Below are 13528 nucleotides of genomic sequence, written 5' to 3'. Positions count from 1 at the left end.
TGAGAACCGAAATATTTCCCCATTTTCTTAACAACAATTGACGGTTGAGAGCCATAAGCGCTTATCGCGATAAAATGTGCGATGTCAGAGAAGTAATGGACTCATTCTGTAGAGAAAGCAATGAAATATTTAGTCATAGAACCTCTTTATTGGCAATTCCTTATTATTTAGAGTCCTTGTTCAGTGCAAATGTTGTGACTCATGCAGACGGTGCTGTTTGTCAACTATAGTTAGTGGTAGGGAGGTATTATTAATTTAACGATAGAAATCTTGGACGTTACAAGTTAGTTTGATACACCAAGATAATAAGAGGATTTTTCTCATTATAATCAATTTCGTTCACTGGGAAATTTACCAACTTTAACCGTATCTGCAATACATAGAACACTCCAACAAAAGTATCTTCACCTCCTCTTAATAAACTTGAGAAACAGGGGTGCTTTTTTACTGATTTTCGAATCTCGATTATGAATTGAATACCCATCACGTTTGCTATACTTACCGTAACTAAATAGCAACCTACTCCAAACCTTGCCTTTAACATAACAGCAGGACGTTTAAAAGGCTTTTTGCTCTACTAATAAATAGCTACGGATAAGTCGATCATAAAATACAAGGTTCAAAAAACCTATAACGATTTTAGTTAATGCAAAGTACTGTTCCATTTCCATACTCCATAGGAAAGATTCCATGTACGTCAAGTCGTCAACTTGATCGGGCCAGTGATAGAGCGGGATAGCTAGCGATAGGTGCTCTTCTTTTAGCAATAATGGCTATAAAATTTCATAACACTTGTGAACCAGTCTGCCCTTAATTATTAAGTGTCACTGTCATATTGTAAAAAGTTACGTATCTCTTTTTAGAGTTCCGTACTCAAAGTCTGAAATCGGACCAGTCTGTAAATCTGTCTGTCACTGCGCTGTATCTCATGAACCTTGAAAGCTAGACTGTAGATATTTTCACAGATGCTATATTTCTGCTGCTGCTTCAGCGCTAGCACTATTTAATATTCTGTGGCTATAAAACAAATAATAAATAAAGTCAAGGTAAGATTAAATTAACTGGTTTGTTTATGTTTAATAATTTGTACGGAACCCGCGGTGTCGCGACTCCGACTCGCATTAGACCGGCTTTTTTAAGGATAGAATATGATTTCCTCACGTTGGTAACACTATCAGGAATTTTGCTCCTATAAAGGGAACGAATAGTGCAATACGTTGCTTTTTTATATCCATAAAAGATTGGACCTTGGAATTCAAAAGAGACTTAATGATTTATGATCACTGCACATACTAGAGTTAATAAAAACCTCTAGGGGTTAATTCTGTTTAATCCTAGAGGGCATTTGTTTTTCTTTAGGATCATTTGGGCGCCATCTACGGGAGTTTTGTCTGCCATATGGTAGGATCGACATGACTTGGAGCTTAACTAAGATTTCTTAAGCTCCAAATGTTTCTTGTATTTCTTTCACGACTTAGAAAATATATCGTTTGGGGTGGAATATTTAACAAATGTAGAGTTTGTACAGAATTGATAACATTTGACATTGAATCTTGAATAATTGTTGCTCCCATTGGCGATCTTTATATTCTTAATTTGATATATCATTAAAAGCAAATAAGTTTCAGTTCAACATTCATTGTGTTTTTTAATTAATTCCTGTTACTAATCAATAAAACATTTTTATAATACCAGTCGCAAATATCAGCTATTTCATAATGAAAAAAAAAGCAATAACAAAGCAATAAAAAACCAAAATAACATTATATAAGCCTATACTTTGCTTTCATTTCTTTTTGTATTTACATAACTTTATTATACAACATCAGTGTACCGCGGTGTCTATATGTGGCCCATTTTTATGACTGAATATCCACTAATTTATAGGTGGCATGGGAATTTCCGTAATGCCACACTGCTTGTAACACAAATAAAACACCATTTCGTTTTTGCCGATGACCATAAATAAACAAATTATTGCTAATTAATCGAAAATATGCGTTAACGCGATATCCCACCGTCATTAAAACATTTTTTTTTTTTGGGACCTAACTCTAGCCGTCCCAACCTCCCAACAGAGGGGTTCCCTGGTCACATTATGGGAACGTCAAACTGATAACCAAGGCATGAAATACCGCACGAAATATTACCATTGCGTGCAATAAAACGATCGTTTTGGCTGTGATCACCATAACACTGCTTAATAAAAAATATATTACACCAATAATAGTGATAAATTGCCAATTATAATTTCAATGTAATGCAAAAAGAGTTCGCAGTCGGTAGGATTCGAACCTACGCTCCCAGAGGGAATCTGATTTCTAGTCAGACGCCTTAACCGCTCGGCCACGACTGCTTTTATTTGCTTGGCGAAATTTACTTTCAATACCGAGATAGCTTTTATTCGCTGATATTGAGTATCTTTTTAACTGAAACACAATTTTGCAATATTGCATAAATAAAACATTTTCGTTATTTACAATAAACGATGACCTACATTACATTGAAATGTTCTCTAAGTTCCACTAAACATTAATATTATTAATTAATTGACTATATATGAGGTAAATTTATAGATATATGTTCAATGGAATGTTAAAGCAATTAAACCTACCTTGTTTTTGTGTCCTTGATAATTCATAGCGACCTCTAAAGGTCACAAGTGGTTAAGTAGGTAAAATTTATGACTAGAATATACGAATATTATTAAACACCTATATTCAGAATGAGGCTTATGAGCAGAATATAAATTAAACATACATTTAAAATAATTGAATTTGAAGAATTTTTTATTTACTAATATTTTTTTATTTACCCTACTTCTGTGTTGCCATTTCTAAAATGATGCAAGTGTAATAGCACTCGTCAAAAAATTATAAAGGAGGTCGTAAATCCCTTTTAAAACAAACTCAATAGGCTAAAATGATTTGCCAAATCTATAAACCAGGTATAGACCTATTTAAGTAAGCAATAAATAGGCAGCCAAAATATTGGAACTAGACACCTCACTGGCCAGCTGGAGCCATTTATCTCTGGAAATCTAAAGAAAATACAAAAGTATGTGTTCAAAAATGTAATAAGACCCTTCTCTAAGAATCTTGGTTAGCAAGAAGCTGTTATCTATAAAAATAAACAGGTTACGTTCCTATTAAAAATAAATCACCTACATATTTTGCTTCTAAATATAAATATGATGACGCGTTTCCCACCAAAAGGTTATCACGGGATATAGCTTCTTCAACAACTCCCAAAAAAAGTTATAAATAAACTCATTGATATATTAAAAAAGGTTTTTTAATATCCCTATGAAATCAATAGAATGAAACAAACAAACAAACGTGTTGAGGCATTATTCCGTTACTTACTTATACTTTGTTATCATAATTCTACAATAACAATATCATTGATAACGCTGTTATCAACACTAAATAATAAACACCATGTCATTGTTCATTTATCCATTGTTAATTTATCTTTGACGTTACTTATAGTGTGTTCAGGAATGTATTTCAAAATTTCGGCCTAATGGTCGTAGGCGCCGTGGCTTAGTTGGTTAAAGCGCCTGTCTAGTAAACAGGAGATCGTGAGTTCGAATCTCGCCGGGGCCTCAATAATAGTTGTATCAATGTTTTGCCAAATGACTTGTATGTAGTTGCTTTTTCGACAATTTACTGATATTTCGATTACGCATATTCTGATTTTGTTTTCGCATTCGAAATGAAAAGGATCACTTTGCAAATCTTTTTCCAGTGGCCTTATAGGTGAGAGGTGTTATAGCACACGCAAATACATAGTTTGATTTTAGCGTTTTTAGCATCTTTGGTGTTCGTTGACGATAAACATGGGAAGCCGACTAAAACGGTTGTACAAATAGTAGTCATAGGAAACTTAACATAAGGACAACCGTACTTCTAATCGTACTGTTTAGGATTTTTAATTTACTTTCCTAGTACGTGTTTTGTCTGTCTTGTCATGCATATATTATTACTAGCTTTTTGCCCGTCGATGTCGGTTATATCGCGTTTCCAAGATAACTCTTCAAAAGTCCGGGATAAAAACTATCCCATGTTCTTTCTTAAGGTCAACTCTCAGTCAGATCAGTGATTTAGGCTTGAAACATAACATAACAGACAGACAGAGTAACTTTCCCATTTATAATATTATATTAGTAGATCCCTACTGTTGATAACACAGACAACGAAAGAGACAGATAACATAAAGAAGTTTACTGAGTTTCTTTTCTGATGATGAGAAATAAAGTTTTTTTATTGTTTTAGTTTTATAACCATTGTATGTGTCGAAAACTAAGGCTGAATCTCATGAACCGTGATAGCCAGACCCTTACTCCCGTTTGACAACAATTACTAAGAAAAATCAAGGTCAGGCAACAATAAATGGTCACAAAGTTCCTTGACAAATCAATTATTTCATCCAAAATTCATTTGTATTCAAAAATTTCAGTGACTTCAACGCTCAGTGTGGACGAGCCCCACTAACGCCCTGGCTACACAAACAAATGCAGGATAAAAAGCCTATAACCAATACATAGAAGCACATTTGTACGTTGGGGCGTGCATGTAATAAAGCTCGCTCGACGAAAAATTTGCTGCAATTTGTTTCATGAGCGATCGGCGAGACAAGTGAGACATATACATACTTCGGTTTATTTATTGCTGTATTTAAAATGTTCCGTATTGTCTTTTTTTGTTCAAATATTCGGTTTATTCTTTTATTAGTGAACCTTTTATCGAATATTGGTCTGTTTAAATGTTTGAATACATTAATATAATAAACGTTGTTGATTTTCATATCATATGCTTACTGGAAGTAACGAAAGCAAAAACAAAATAGATCTGTCTTATGATGATAAAATGGAACTTTGTTGGACACACTAGCAGTTGCCTGCAACTTCGCATACGAGGATGTCGTTTTTAAATGATAAAAAACCCCGTCTGTTAAACTTGGGTGTGAGCTACCTCTATAGCAAAAAATATCAAAATCGGTTTAAACGTTTGGGCATGGTGAGGTAGCAACTAAATTAGGAAGTGGTAGTGAGTGGGAAAGAGAAACACACATACAATATTAATCACTCATATATTCACATTGTGTCTTACGATATTTACACATGTACAAATGTACGTCGCCCGAATATCGGGTCGAAATACAAACGGTGTCGAATCTACTAAAATATCAACAAAATTTGATTGACTGGATAGCTCTAGTTCACATCAATGTTACCATGTCTCAAATGCAATGTGCGGTGTTTACACTAGAAAATAGTCTTTATAAAAAAGGTTTAATTTTTAGAGAAAACTTTTTTAAGAATATTACACATCTTTAAAAAGATTCTAATAATTAAAGTGATTAATTTAAGTCAATCGATAAAAAGTTTGTTTTTATTTTCAAATCCTTCTTGTTCTAATATATTCAGTACGTTGGTTTTTTTTCTACTTTTATCTTTATATGACCAATAAATAATGAGTCACTATTAAATAATTTGTTCGTATTATAATAATGTTGTCATGTATTTAATTACACATGATTATATAAAATCTATTTCAAATCAAAGATTATAGAATTGATTAAATAAATAAATCGGTAATCATTAATTTATTGAATAGCTTTAAATAAGACCGAATAGCTAATATTTTAGACACGCTAATGACCAATAATAATTTACTTTCATGATTGATTCATAGATATAAATGTTTATGACTGTACGCGATGGTACTCTCGCAAACGTTGTTAAAGAAATCTATAAATAAGAACGAGTACAGTCGCGTACAGTTACAAACATTCTAATAATAGACAAAGTTGTACGACAGTTTTAAATATTCTATAGTTAAAATTGTTTCTAGTCCAGTCTTAATCAATAATAATACTCTAAACACTTATAAACGTCTTGATAAACTCTGAGGCACATTCAATATTACGTATTATACAATACAATTGCTATCAGCTATATATTATTTACAAAATGTATCTATACCTAATATGGCAGTATCGAGGTTCAAATATTTTAATTACAGTGTCATTTTTCTAAATCGAAATAAGGTCTAACGAATAGAGAACTACCTCCTAGACAAGTGACATTTCTTTATGCGTAACCTACAAGTAGCGTTGGTCGCCATTTGCACAGGCCGTCTTTAGCGGCCATTAAAAAAGCGTTTAAATGGAACAAATACTTTTTAGGGTAATTATGCATTTGTTAGATGTAATTGAGCTTTTTTGGAGAGGTTTTTGGAATTAGATTTTAATCAAGAATGTAACTGAAAGCTTTTTTAACGCGCGTAAAAAAGGCGCCCATGCAAATGAGGGTAAATATATTTAGTGAAAGTCACGTGCTTTATCGCATAATAAATTAGACCTTCAATTTTTAAAGAATGTCATCGTTACGCAAGAATTATCATTTGTCTATGAGAGCTATTTTTATCAGTGGTTATCACATATTGAATAGCTGGTATGTTAAGCGAAAACTTTTTTCTAAATTCAAAAACGGTAAAGCTGTGCTGACATTTCTAAAAGAAGAAAAAAGTAAACGGCGGGAATCCTTCGAAAACAATTAAATTCGAAATCCTCAAACGAATCATGTTTGATATAAGTTATTTAATACATTATGTAATAGAATACATTTTCCTCATGGTATGATTCAAATAATACATGTCCAATGAGATTATATGTTTCGATCCAAGGGTTTCGAACAAAATCGTCTTTTATTTTCAACATAATTTTCATCGTGAATATAGACGAACTATTTTGACAAAGATTTCTAATACATATAATCAGTGTGTACTTACTCCGTCCACCACGCTGCATTTGCCCGCCATATGTATGTAATGTGAATGAGATCATTCTAATAATAATTGCTACATTCGGTACTTGACTAAGCAATATAAGGCGTGATTGTAGCTTCCTACGCAGGTTATTACCTCAGGTTTTTACCTTTACTGGAAGCAATTTGTGCAATTACCATTAATATTCTATTTATTCCGTAATACAGCGTGGTGTACCAGTAAGTAATAATATCAAGCAAGTATTAGACAATCTAGGGCAAAACCATAGATGGAACCGATAGAAATACATGGAGATGAAAACCAAATATGTGATAACAACGTTCAATTAAATAATTTACAATCAAATAAACGCATATAATCAGTCTCTTAAAGTCCACTGTACACGGTCACTCGCACTTCACGGTAAGGCCTCTCGCGTCCACAATGTATCTCACTATAGTTGACTTTATTTAACACTTTATTGTCGTCTTTGGGATCTCTAAAAGTCATAAAGGAATGATTTAAACGAATCTCGTGAGCTGCGTGTGGAAGTCCCTCAGGAAGATCTGCAGCTGCGGCAACGTCGGCCGGTCGTCGGGCGACATCGCCCAACAGTACGCCATCACCGCGAACCTACAAAACAAACAACAGTTCAGTATTGAACTAAACATTTGGCACGCAGTCGTCTCACATTACTTTAGTAATTGAGGAGAATGAACTTTACATTAGCGAACATAAACAACGTTCAACTACCAAAATACTATTCAAATTGGCTGCGGCCCAGACAAGACATTCGCGTGCCGAACGAATCGCGTGGAAATAACTAATATGTATGCTTACAGTTCATCTGGACAGTTGGCGGGCTGCTGCAACCGGTAGCCGTCCCTTAAGTACGCGGCTACCTCGAAGGGGTCCACCTCAGCGTACGGCTGGTGAGCCAGCGTAGTGAGCTCCCATAGTAACACTCCTAGGGCCCAAACGTCAGCCGCTGGACTGAATTGTCTCTTGGTGAGTGCCTCCAGCGCTAACCACTTGATTGGCCTGTTCTCGTTGTCACCGAGACAGTGGTAATCAGCAGGGAAAAGATCTCGTGATAAAGCGTTGTCGGCGATCATCACTCGAAGATTTTCGTCCACTCTGTTAAAGAAAGAATCATTATAAACATTTTATAAAACGTGAGATAGCGAACTGAAAGCATTATCACGATTGTGTAATCAGTGAACATTGATATAGTAAGTATACTTACATGCAATTCCTAGCGGCGATGTCCTTATGTAAGACATGCTGTGAGTGAAGGTACAGCAGTCCATCTAAGGCATGGAGGGCCATTCTCACGACATGCTGTGTGGTGAGCGGCGGGGGCGGCGCGCCCACAGCGCCCGGCCCTCCCAGCGAGACCCCTCGGCAGGCCAGCAGGAACTGCTTCAAGTTCCGCCACGTCGAGTTCCAAGGATACAGTAGGAACGGAGCCGTCTGATCCTCAATGCTAACACCGAGTACTGAGAGTACTCTTTCGTGATGCAACCCGTATAACATACATCCTTCTTGCAAAAGCAGGGATACCTAAGAGCAATATATCATGATATTAGTACAAAGGATATTTTAATTATAGTTTTAGTTTTAGTAAATAGTTTATTATTGAAAACATTAAAATTTGAAGTAGCTATTAAATCAGACGTAAACATAACAAAAATTACCTGCACTTGAGAGGCATGTTCAGCCACAGTTTTCACGAGGACTTCTTGCTCCCGTGCGTCTTCATCAGCGTAGGTACCTCTGTACACGCGACCAAAGGTTCCCTCCATAGCTACTGACCGCAGTCTGACTCGGCATCGCTGTATAGTCAGCTCCGCTATTCTCTGTTGCAAATCTCTCGCTTTTTCCTCGGCCGCCGCGGCTGGTATTGAGGTAGGTCTACGATAGCTGGTGTAGCTAGCAGCAGACTTGCATGACGAATCAGGTAAAAAAGCATGAGCGTCTTGTTCATCACTTCTCGTTCTTCGCAATTTCCTCGCTCGGGCCCTGCAGGCTGCAGCAGCTGCCGCCGCTATAAGGATGGCTCCGCCAGCGCAACCGGCCCCCGCATAGAATATGTCTGCAGATGTTGGCGCATGCGGTACACTGTCTACTCTAACGGGTGGTCTTGGAGCCTCTTTAAGACATATCTTTTTTCGGCGGAATAGCAACGTAGAGGACGAGGAACCCGTTGACACGTTTAACACTATAAGAATGTCCACTTCAGCGGCGACGGTGTGAGTGCAGGGCAAGTCCACTCGCCAAGTTTGCGGCTCCGTAGGCACGTACCCCTCACTCGAAATGTTAAGTGTTGGTGGGTGCATGGCTTCCGTTGACCCACCCGACCCACCCACTTGCACGGATACTGTGTATGGTAACTGCAACAAAATACAATACGTTACTCAAGTCAAATTGCGTTTTGTTGTTGATGTGAGCTTGACACATTCCTAACGGTAAAGTCCCATCACGATGTAACAGTATCAGTGCGCGCAATTGACGGACAACGGCACGCAAGGCGACCCTAAACGGTCCATCTGTGCATCCAAGCCGTGTCAGACGAGATCAAATGTCGAACTAACCTACCGTGAGAGCACGAACATCACTCCTTTATCGGATATACAAACGACATACTCTGTTACCGTTGCCCATCAGCTATATTTGCATATGTAGCTGTTGGCTCGTTCGATGTGCTTTATGTTTTCCTTATGCGGATGACGTGAACGTATTGTGACAAGCCGCGGGCCGGTCTGTTGTGCACATGTTTTATATCGCGTCGAGTTTGTTATGAAACCGGTTTTTAAATATTATGATCATAAGCTGGCGCTCATTATCAAACTAATCATCAGGCGGTGTTACATGAATTGTTAAACAAACAATAATCGCCGCGGGCCCTTTGGCCGGCTCATCATGCATGCATCTCTTAGGCAACGGGCGCGGCTTGTAAAGTGGCGGAGGTGCGACACCGCGGCTGCTAATTAAATATTATCAGTGGGCACACGGTGCGCACAGACAATGGTGGCGGAGCCGTTCATCGGCGCTAGTTAACTGGTTCCCAAATATTTGTTCGGCCTAGTCAAAGGCGCCGCCATATAAATAAGGGAGTAGCGCGGTAAAGTGAGGGGAAATGGCAGATCTGATAGTGGCGGCGCACAAAGCTCGCCGAGATGTTGATAACGAGCTAAGGGCTCGGCCGCGTGATCGCGACCGAACCAGACTCACTATATTTATTTTTCGATGCTGCAAGCTCAGCACGACGTCGCCGATTTCAAAAGACTACTTAAGAAATATTCATGTTACACGTAATCCTTGATAAACCCTTTAATTCAAAGCGGCGAGATCTAAAATTTACCCATTATACACGTAGGTAACGCCATCAAATCCTACAGACGGCGCCATGAATACATTCAAATTGATGAAGCGTCCCGTAATCTGGTGAGCGTGTTCGTATGACTTGCAAATATAATCCTAAACAAGCAATGCCTTAATGACAAGTTCACTGAACCTGTTTGCAGAATACTTCGGATGCTACTTTTGTTGGCTGAGTATTGAATATGTAAAGTGGACGTCGCGTCGCTCCCGATCAAAATGCAATGCCGCTCAACTGATTTCTTTTAGTCTGCGTTGGTCGTGTGTGCTGACGGCTACGGATAAAATAAATAAATGCACATAATATTTGGTTACGATGCAGAACCCGGGATACGTATTGAATAATGTGGTGCTGCGTCGTGATCAGCCGCCGGCGGCATTAGCATGAAAAGCGAAGTCATTTGAATTAGACCCAAACGAGTAAATGTAAGAATTATTCGCAAGAATAGCATAATCAATCAAAAGCTGGGGCAGATGTTGCAAAGGAAATTATTTTAAAGAAACTAAAAGAAAGTTGTCTAAATTCGAGTCGGGACCGCTGTATTACCATAAGAATGGCTCGTTTGCGATAAAAGTAAACATGAGATTCCCGGTCCGACAGCATAAAAGAATAAACTTTTCCCTTTAACCTAATTAATTGACTGAAGTTGTTAAGGCTGATTCCAATTATATAAAACTCTCTATCCAAAACAATTTGCTAATTGTGAGTAAAGAGTTGTTGACTTAGGACGTGCGATCGTCGATGATCAATTTCGCATTCGTTCCGTGGCCCGCATTACCATAATAGTGCGATTGTTTCATCAAATCGATTGTTCGCTAAACCAACACGAAGATCCATTCCTATCGACTGGTTTTATATTTAAATAACTCGATTTTATTTTTACCGTTTTCCTTGTGTGAATTCTTAGATAATTGCTGTCTGTTGACTTGAGATTAAAAACCTTTCACCTATGTAGCCTTTTACAATTTATGCGTGATGATAATTGTACTTCGCTCCTTGATAAGCGTGGCGGCTAAATCAATGACCTGCGTGTCGATTATGATTGCAAATAAAATTCCGCAGAAGATTTTAGTCACGAGAAATTTTATTCTATTTATAAAACATTTTTTTTTCCTTGATGTCTTTCTATCCAGTTAACTTTGCGCTGTTTCACTACTAATATTGAACGTCGTCGTCCCATCCCATAAACAGAGAATTCATCCCAAAACTGAAAATAAGTATGTCCTGATCCCGATCGGAACCACCGTTCTTATCAGTCCTTCATGCCTACAATCTCAAGTAAATTACTAGGTGGTAGATATTTACCGGTTTCCTCGTAAGACTCTGCCACGTGAAGTGCAGGTCGCTGATGGTAGCGGGCACCGGCACCACGAAGTTGAGAGCGTACTCATTGATCTGCCCGTCACGCACATAGAACAGTTCTGCTGTCAAACCTGAGGACAAGAGATACCCAAATTAAAAACAATTGAATAATTACACAAAATTCAAGGTTTCCTTAAATAATGAAGCTGTCTCTAGAATAGCTTAGAGTAACTCAAAGCATAATACCGCAAGGTGTTGGTGGTCTAGGTCTTACATAAGTCATTGTTTATTTTATAATTACTCATTAGTTAATGGAGCCAAAGGTGATTGAATGTTTTGCTAACTGTACGTGACTACTGCATGTTTGTCGTATTCCAATCCTATTGTTTAATCTCTAAACAATACATATCAGAATGTCTTGTTATGCCTTTTCGTTGATGTAAACTCTACTCCTATTACAATAATACAAGAAATATGACGCCAGACGGTCTGCTTCCTACGAAACATTTTCTAAGCACTACCGAATCTATTGAGAGTTCACAACAGATCAGTACACATCAATATCCGACAATTTAAGGCAAAAACTTTTGTACGCGAGCGCACAATGAGGCGGCGAGATCAAAGAGCTACCTCAAAGACACCGCGAAGCGACGCCCGCGCCACCTGTCCACAAATCATGAGAACCTGGTTTAGAGAAAAAAATGTTCAGTTCATGGCCAAAACTGACTACTGAGAGGTTTTTTGTGAGCGAAATTTCGTTTGGGGCGAGTGTTTTAAGTGAGGCCATGCAGTATATGAAGTTCTTAATGTGGATTCTGGGGCTTTTTTGCGTGTTCAACCTTCTAAGTTTAGAAGCAATAGGAAAGCAATAGCAATAGATGTCCTAGTACTTGATACCCAAGAAATTATTTGTTCTCGTATATCCTTACTAAAATCTCTACCATTTAGAAAGAAAATTTTAAAGACACGGCAAAAACCTCAGTCTAACAAGAAGCTCATTTGTTTCACTACCTCCCGTAACACGTAATAATCAAGTTGTAATCAAATAACCAACAAGCAACAATTTCGTCGAAAATGGAAGCATCCCGTTCAGCCGTCGTACCGTATGCAATCTGGTGCCCAAATACGTTAACAAGCCGCAGTAGCCACAAACGAGCAATATCTCCGTCTTGTAGATTACCACTACCTAATAAGAGCTTCCTGCGAACGACACTTTTCTCCGAACCCGTTTAGTTATTATTATACATGTCTCACATCATATCATGTTTCGAGATCATTAACTTTATGATTTAATGTTACGTTTTTAGAGTTCCTTGTAAATTTTGAGACGAGATCCTTATGGTAATGCACCTATTTTTCGTTTTTCCAATCCTAAAATCAATTACAAAAAGGGGAAGAGAAGGAGACTCTTTTACTGATTCCCTCAGTGGCACTTTTCTGCAAATGCCTAAGGAGGTCGGTCTTACCAAATACCAAGCAAAAAAATTACCTTAGAAAAAAATCATGAAAGGATATTCAAATGGCAAACGACACAAGGTGCTCTATTACGGCACGCACCCCTCTATAATCGTAGATCTAGTCACAACTGTCCACATAATTTAAGCCATGTGCATCAAGTTACTGCACTTTAATGCCAACACAGTTAGTCTTATATTCTCCGAGGTGTTTTTAATTTCAAGTACCGCGAAATGATAACATCTGATCAAAATAACTGCTAACATTCAAATAACATGGGTAAATACGACACCGGGCTTTATCGAAACCGATAGCTATCTGAACACGTGCTTAGACACTAACAACTTCGTATTTAAGTACTTATTTGATACCATGTTGGCCAAACAAGGAATTGAACGCAAGAAACGGGTCTCTACTGCATCTAGTAGATAGGTACCAATGAGTATTAGTTAGCTGACAAGAAGTTTTATTAGGATAAATAAAAGTATCGGGTCTAGGATAAATACTCATCTCACAATTACTTTCATGAGGGAATTCATTTTAATTAGGATGTTTTAAATGAAATTCTACTCTCGTCATGTTGCAAAGACGAGCACCATCTACAAATTATTAATAG

General features: G+C 37.6%; 1 protein-coding gene and 2 non-coding genes across 3 annotated transcripts in view; 1 reads left to right on the top strand and 2 right to left on the bottom strand.

The window, feature by feature from the left end:
• Positions 1-2274: 2274 nt before the first annotated feature.
• On the bottom strand, positions 2275-2356 carry Trnas-aga. The gene has a single exon. It is a non-coding gene; the product is annotated as a tRNA-Ser (tRNA).
• A 1178-nt stretch (positions 2357-3534) lies between these two features.
• Trnat-agu lies at positions 3535-3608 on the top strand. The gene has a single exon. It is a non-coding gene; the product is annotated as a tRNA-Thr (tRNA).
• A 2607-nt stretch (positions 3609-6215) lies between these two features.
• Positions 6216-13528, bottom strand: part of LOC113496977 (tyrosine-protein kinase Drl) — a 28769-nt gene continuing 21456 nt past the window's right edge. Inside the window, exons 2-6 of the mRNA XM_026876395.1 lie at positions 11461-11588; positions 8471-9166; positions 8020-8336; positions 7614-7910; positions 6216-7406 (exon numbers count right to left, since the gene is read on the bottom strand). Coding sequence (XP_026732196.1) covers positions 7295-7406; positions 7614-7910; positions 8020-8336; positions 8471-9166; positions 11461-11588 — 1550 coding nt within the window. The 3' untranslated portion in view covers positions 6216-7294. The remainder of the gene's footprint in view (positions 7407-7613; positions 7911-8019; positions 8337-8470; positions 9167-11460; positions 11589-13528) is intronic.

The sequence above is a fragment of the Trichoplusia ni genome, chromosome 8 (assembly GCF_003590095.1).
Source record: "Trichoplusia ni isolate ovarian cell line Hi5 chromosome 8, tn1, whole genome shotgun sequence".
Classification (NCBI taxonomy): domain Eukaryota; kingdom Metazoa; phylum Arthropoda; class Insecta; order Lepidoptera; family Noctuidae; genus Trichoplusia; species Trichoplusia ni.
This window is presented reverse-complemented; position numbering and strand designations above follow the sequence as displayed.